At 47.7% G+C, this 7314-nt stretch overlaps 1 protein-coding gene across 1 annotated transcript; it reads right to left on the reverse strand.

The window, feature by feature from the left end:
• Nucleotides 1–601: 601 nt before the first annotated feature.
• On the reverse strand, nt 602–5548 carry PCDH20 (protocadherin 20). The gene is made up of 2 exons (XM_015812494.2): nt 5387–5548; nt 602–3328 (listed from the first exon to the last, which is right to left on the reverse strand). The coding sequence occupies exons 1-2, from the start codon at nt 5546–5548 to the stop codon at nt 602–604; spliced, it is 2889 nt and encodes a 962-aa protein (XP_015667980.2).
• Between the last annotated feature and the right edge of the window lie 1766 nt (nt 5549–7314).

The raw sequence follows: 7314 nt of genomic DNA on the forward strand, positions 1-7314 counted from the left end.
AGCTCACTTTCTGATGATGGGCTTCCAAAAAATTCCATAGGAGTTTGACTGAACTAACAAAAGTTTTTCTCTGATTTACCAGCACATTTTTTCCCTTGACAATTTCACACAGGTACAATGGAATTAGGTGTGCATTATACTCCAAACTCCAAACATTATACTACTCTTTTTTTCTTGGCAGAGGGTGGGTGAGGTGGGAGAACAATACATTTTAAAATATACCTTTTATTTTTCTCTCCAACAGTTCGATTGAGAAGAATGGGTGATAATGCCCCCTCGTGGTCAAAAAAAATAAATGAAGGAAATCGTTGTCTTACCTTTGATTTTATGGGTACTGACTGGATTTATAGATGGTGCAGGTGACATATCTATACAGTCAGTTTGCTAGGTTTTTTGTTTTGTTTTTTTTAAAAATCTGTACACTGAATTTCTCTTTTTTCTTTTCTTTTTCTTAAAAACCTATCAACAACTGTTTACAAGAAGTTATAAACCAGTGGTTTTTCATCACACCCACTGTTGAAAACCCACTCCAGAGTTTAGGAAGGTAGCTAGTGTCACTGTTTTTGGTGTGAGTCTATATGTAGTCTGTGGAAAAAAACCATCAGATGTTGGAAATTTCCACCGGTTTCTTCTCCAGCCGATGCAGGTCAATTCTCCCGTTTAATGGGATTTGTACTTCCAAACCCTCATCCCCTCGGTGGTATTTTCTCCCCTTCCTTAGGCAAATATAAATCCCCATACCTGTAACCAGGCTGATGGAACTCAAGCTTATTATGGAGAGGGTCACCAAGGTGGGCATGCAGCTTACGGCCTCTGCTCTCCTGTGCGTAGGCTCTATGGAAATCTGGGGTTCTTTCTCCTCAATACTGAGGTCCGATTCTTTCCTCAGAAGACTTTCAATGTAGCTCTCGTTGCTCACAGTGTCGTTGACAAAGAGGTTCACCATGATGGTGGAATGCAGAGGTTCTGGATATCCATGGTCACTCACCTTCACCAGAAGGCGATACAGGCCATAGTCGTTTTGCATGAGTGACTCCTCCAGAGTGATGTTGCCTGTTTTGGGGTCAATCTTGAAGGACTCTGGTCGAGGGCCTCTTCTCCCGATGATGCTGTATGCAATAACGGCATTCATGCCAGTGTCGTTATCTATAGCATAGACCTCTGTGATAGGAGATCCAGGCAACGTCGAAGGAAGGACCAGAAGGTAGGACATGTTAGACTGGGGGAACAAAACCAACGGGGGGTTATCATTGATGTCTAGTAAAAGGATGGTGATTTTTGCAGTCGAGGACAAGGGTGGGTCACCCCCATCCACTGCTTCAACCCACAAGACATAGGAGCTCTGCTGTTCCCTGTCGAGGGAGACCTTAGCTCTCAACACACCTTTGCCAGTGTCAATCACAAAGATATCACTTCGGTTAACCACAGAGAGGGCCACCCATCCATTTTGCCCAATATCTGCATCGGTGACACTTATAACTCCAATTTCACCAAAGCCCGGGAAATTCTCTGGTACAAAGAAACTGAAATCCTTGTTGATAAACCTCGGGCTGTTGTCATTTTTATCCAACACAGAGAGGGTCACAGTGGCAATGGATTCTCGCGAGGGCACGCCGGAATCCACAGCTCTGACAGTGTAGCGATATTTTTCTCGTTCTTCTCTATCCAGCTGGGTAGAAACAGTAAGGATCCCAGTAACTTTGTCCAAGGAAAAATAGGAAGGTGCCTCAGGCCCAAGGAAGTAAAACACTTGACCCCTTTCTCCGCTGTCAGCATCGGTGGCATGCAGCTTGGTCAGAAATGCATTGGGGACATTATTCTCCTCTATGGATAATTCTATCAAGACTTGAGAGAAAACTGGAGCATTGTCGTTGTCATCCAGAACCTGCACTTGGATGATTTTATTCACGTGAAATCCCTCTGTATTCCACGCAACCACAGAGATCTCATACAACTGCTGAGCCTCGTAATCCAAGGCCTTTGTAGTCTCCAAAAGATACTCATTGTGATAGGGTTGATAAGGTGTCAGTTGGAAAGGGCCATCCCCTTCCAAATAGCAATCAACTTTATATTTTTCATCGGGGTCTTTGATAGTGAAAAAAGCAATGGGGGTGTTGACGGGTTCCAACTCTCTCAAGTAAACCACCCCCTCTGCTTCATTAGCTATAAAACGGGGAATCACTTCAGGTGGTCTCATGGTAACTTTGATGATGGACACCAACACGGTTATCACCGCTGGGATGCAACCAGGACCGTTGGCCAATACATTCAGCCGATGCAGAAGAGGTGTGTCCCCGTTGATCCTCTTGAACAACTTAATCACCCCCGTGCTTTCGTTGAGACGGAAGAGGGTGCGGGACAGAAAGGAAACCTTTTGGCTGTAGGAATAGGTTATTTCGGCATTGATTCCGTGATCAATATCCACAGCATGGACTGAAGCTATGTGCAACCCAGTACTAGAGTTGCCAAAGATGGTGACGTTGATCTGTGTCTCACTGAACTGGGGACAGTTGTCATTAATGTCACTGATACCAATGGTGAGGGTGGCACTACCCACCAGTGGCGGAACCCCACCATCCTCTGCAATCATAAGAGTGACATATTGGTCGGTGGTCTCCCTATCCAGGGCACCCATGACAATAAGATAAGGTGTTCTTTCTCCACTTTCATTCTCCTCCACGTCCAAAGTAAAAACCCCATAATCTTCTTGTAGTTGGTACGTCTGCACCCCATTGGTTCCCATGTCTGGGTCCACAGCTGGATGCTCTATAGCTAAACGGGTATTGATGGGCGAATTTTCAGGCACAGAGAGGTGTATCTGTGGCACGGGGAACCACGGTGCATTGTCATTGATGTCATGGATGGCAATCTTCACCTTAACCAGACGGAAATACTCCTGGGGTAACACCAGAACATCTAGCAAGAGCAAGCACGACTCTGAGGATGGAAGTGGAGAAGAGGAAGAAGATGAAACCACCGTGGAGCCAACATTATCCTCCAGGCAGAGTGTTTCTCGGTCAATTTCCTGGGTCGAGGTGCACAGGACCCCTGTCTGATTGTCCAGGTTGACGTATTGGCTCCCCAGTCCTTGGGAGGCAAAGCTGAAGGAAAGTAGACTTTTCCCCCATTGGTCAGTCTCCTGCTTCCTCACCAGTCCTCCTTTCTCTTCGTCCTCTGCAGCCCCCACAAGCTGTAAATCCTGGGCTAGGTTCCCAATGAGGAATCCAGCAGGAAGTCCTTCGTTGATGCTGTAGAAGAGTTCGCTGGCCCGACTGTAGCTTGCAAAGCAGTTAAAAGGTTCCAAGAAAAGCAGGAAAATGAATACGTTCTGGGAAAAGAGAAGCACAGAGTGTTAGTAGAAAGAACATCCTCCACGGTCAAACTTAAAGAGATGTCCATCCCCCCCACCCCCACCCAAGACCACCATGTCTGGTGTCAATCAAGCCAACCATCTACTCAACACTCAATAGCCCTCATCACAAAGCATCTTTCTGCCACGGATCCTTCATTTCCAGATCACCCAATGAACAACGAAGGGAGAGAGACTCTTAGCCACAACAATGATTTCTTTCTGTGATCTGCTTGGGTTGCCTTCAGCCCTCACCATGAAATGATGGATCAGGTTTACCCTTCATTTTATCTACCCCTTGCTTAGGATGAAATCCACTGGGGGAAAAAAAAAAACAAGAGAGGGGTGATAGATCTCTATGAAGCATGTCTATTCATGATACTGTTTACAATTTTGCCCCATTGCCTTCTGCTTTCAGAAGAATAATCCTGGGACCGAGGAAGGAGAGAATGCAGATGTTTAACTTCAATTTCATTCCTCCCCCTTTTTCTTAAACAACAACAACATCAACATCCACCTGTTGGTCAAAGGATAAGCAGATTATCCCAGAGACAAGAGATTGCATTACGATTTGGCATAAAATGCATCATTAAAAAAAATAAAAAAAATTGAAAACAAACCCTAACCCTGCAAGCAAAAAAAAAATATATGCAATCCTAGAAGAACCTCATTCCGCCTTCCACTCTGATGTGCGTTTTTCTCTCAAGGGACTTCCCCCCCCCCCCTGCTTACAAAACCAACCAAGCAGAATGGAATCTACTACCGTCCCTGGATAACTTTCCTAACAGGAACCCCTCTTGGAGTCTGCAAAGCGGACCTTGGCAACTTGGAAAGATTACCTGGCCAAAACCTGCTTTGAAACTCCTTTGCCACGGTGGTGGTGGTGCAGCAAACTCTTTACTTGGAAGCAAAGCTGCCAAGGGCTTATTTCCAAATCAATTGGCAGAGGATCAGGCTGCAGGTAAATGGGGACATTTAGGCTGCTGCCACCCCACCCCCCACTCCCCACCTCCGTTGCCCCATTACACCTGCATGGGATGGCCACCTTGAGCAAGGATATTATGTAGGGCAGCTAGTGCACAATCCGAATCCTGTAACTCCAATAGCAGGTTAATAGCAGCAGGAGCCTCCTGTTGCTTTTTTCTTTCTTTCTTTCTTTCTTTCTTTCTTTCTTTCTTTCTTTCTTTCTTTCTTTCTTTCTTTCTTCCTTCCTTCCTTCCTTCCTTCCTCTTCTCCTCTTTCTATCTTCCTTCCTCCCTCCTTCCTCTCCTCCGCACCCTCCCCTCCCCTCCCTTCTCCTCCCCCCTTCCTTCCTCTCTCCCTCCCTCCCTTCCCTCTTCTCTTTTAGTCTCTTTCTCTCTCTTTTCCTTCCTTCCTTCCCCTCTCTTCCTTTTTTCTCTTTCTCTTTTCCTTCCTTCCTTACTCTCTTCTCTTTTTGTCTCTTTCTCTCTTTTCCTTCCTTCCTTCCTTCCCTTCTCATTTTCTCTTTCTCTTTTTCTTTCTCTTTTCCTTCCTTCCTTCCCCCTCTTCTCTTTTTCTCTCTTTCTCTTTTCCTTCCTTCCTTCCTTCCTCCTTTTCTTTTTGTCTCTTTCTCTCTTTTCCTTCCTTCCTTCCTTCTCCTCTCTTCTCTTTTTCTCTTTCTCTTTCTCTTTTTTCCTTCCTTCTTTCCTTCCTTCCCCCTCTTCTCTTTTTCTCTTTCTCTTTTCATTCCTTCCTTCTTTCTTTCCTTCCTTCCTTCCCCTCTTCTCTTTCTCTCTCTTTCTCTCTCTCTTTTCATTCCTTCCTCCTTCATCCCATCCCCCCTCTTCTCTTTGCCCACCCTCCATCCCCCCAATTTTAGGGGAGCCTCAGGACGCTCCTAGTTCCCCCCCTCCCCGCTTCCCTCCTTCGGTCAACTTGCGCCCGATCTGGGCTCGGCGAGGGCTTCCAACCGTTCCCACGATTCCGCGCGACCCCCGCGACCCCCTCCTTGAACCCGCTTTTTTTCTCCCCCCTCCCCCCTCCCTCCCCAGGACTCCCCGATCCCTCCCGGCGCACCTGCAGGCTCCTCTGGCCGGCGGCTGCTCTGCTGCTGCTGCTGCTGCTCCCAGGGCTGGAGGGCTGCCCCATAGCCGGCTGCCGGCTCCGCTCGCCTCGCCGCCCGCTGGACTGGAGGGCCGGGGGCGAGGCGCGCCGCGTCTCATTCCCTGGGCGGCGCATCCCAAATGCGGTCCTGGAGGTCCCCCCCCCCTTCGCGGGGAGGACCGGAGGGGGAGGAGGAGGAGAAGGGGAAAAAAAGAAAAAGAAAAGAAGAGGGAGAGAGAAAAAAAAAATAGGAAGGGAGAAAAAAAAAAGGGAAGGAAGGAAAGAGGGGGGGCGCTTCCTCCGCGGGGGGAGCGCAGGCGAGATAAACTAAGTGGCCCTCCCTCCCTCTCTAATTATGCAAATGCCCGGGGGGGGGGGCTCCAGCCAATGGCCACGCGGGACGGCTCAATTAGCCGAGGGGGCGCCGGGGGGGGTGTCCCCCGCGAGGGTCGCTCCGAAGCGGCGGCTCCTTCGGCTCCTCTGCCCGGCTCAGCCTCCGCCGACGCCGCGCTCGGAGTGCGGCTGCCGCCGACCCTGGGCTGGTCGAGGAGCGCCTTCCCGCCGCGCGCCTCGCCGTCGCCGCCGCCCCCCCCCCCCAAGCCCCCGACGGGGATCGGCCGGGCGAGGCGGCCCGATCGGAGCCCCCGAAGGGCCCGGATTCACCCCTTCCGCCGAGGAAGGGAGAAAGAGGGAAGGGAGACTGGAAGACTGGGGGGGGGGGGGGGCTGGCTTCGCGCTTTGCTGCGCCCTTTACTTTCTTTGGAGAGGTTGGCTCAGGCTAGCCTGAAGTGCTGGGATTTCCTGATGGTCTCCTTCCCAAGGACTGTGTATTATTATTATTATTATTATTATTATTATTATTATTATTATTATTATTATTATTATTATTATTATNTATTATTATTGTTGTTGTTGTTGTTGTTGTTGTTGTTGTTGTTTTCTCCTTTTCCTCCTTCTTCTCTGCTCCTCCTGTTGTTTTTTCTTTCTTTTTTCTTCTATTTCTTCTCCTCCTCCTCCTCCTGTCTTCTTCTTCTTCTTCTTCTTCTTCTTCTTCTTCTTCTTCTTCTTCTTCTTCTTCTTCTTCTTCTTCTTCTGCTTCTGCTTCTGCTTCTGCTTCTGCTTCTGCTTCTGCTTCTTCTGCTTCTTCTCCTCCTCCTCCTCTTCTTTTCTTCTTCTTCTCCTTCTCCTTCTCCTTCTCCTTCTCCTCCTCCTCCTGTTTTCTTCTTCTTCTTCTTCTTCTTCTTCTTCTTCTTCTTCTTCTTCTTCTTCTTCTTCTTCTTCTTCTTCTTCTTCTTCTTCTTCTCCTCCTCCTCCTCCTCCTCCTCCTCCTCCTCCTCTTTTCTTCTTCTTCTTCTTCTTCTTCTTCTTCTTCTTCTTCTTCTTCTTCTTCTTCTTCTTCTTCTTCTTCTTCTTCTTCTTCTTTCTTCTTTCTTCTTCTTCTTTTTTTTCTCCTCCTCCTCCTCCTCCTCCTCCTCCACTATTATTATTATTGTTGTTGTTGTTATTATTGTTATCTTTTATTCATTAGATATGACTCTCAGTCAAGTCAAGTTTTTGGACATAGTTCCCAGTGCCCCGATGACAACGGGTATCACTGTTACACGTTTCATCCATAATCGCTCAGTTTCGATGGTCAGGTCGCGATATTTTGTAATTTTTTCCAGTTCTTTTTCTTCGACTCTGGCATCTCCTGGTACAGCAATATCAGTTAGCTGTACGCTTCAGTTCTCTACAACTGCGATATCCGGCGTGTTGTGTTACAAATGGTGATCCGTCTGTATTCGAAAGTCCCACAAGATCTTCAACCTCTCATTCTCAACAACTTTTTCCACTCTATGTTCCCACGACTTTTGGGACACAGGCAAGTTGTATTTTTTACACAATGCCCAGTGGATCAATTT

Source organism: Protobothrops mucrosquamatus, unplaced genomic scaffold, assembly GCF_001527695.2.
Source record: "Protobothrops mucrosquamatus isolate PMUCROS unplaced genomic scaffold, P.Mucros_1.0 scaffold89, whole genome shotgun sequence".
In the NCBI taxonomy this organism is placed as follows: domain Eukaryota; kingdom Metazoa; phylum Chordata; class Lepidosauria; order Squamata; family Viperidae; genus Protobothrops; species Protobothrops mucrosquamatus.

Bases quoted from the DNA above. Each gene is read 5' to 3' on its own strand.
- PCDH20 (XM_015812494.2), bottom strand. From the start codon at position 5,548: ATGCGCCGCCCAGGGAATGAGACGCGGCGCGCCTCGCCCCCGGCCCTC. The intron at 3,329-5,386 runs GTGCGCCGGGAG...CTCTTTTCCCAG, and splicing joins CCGGCCAGAGGAGCCTGCAG to AACGTATTCATTTTCCTGCT.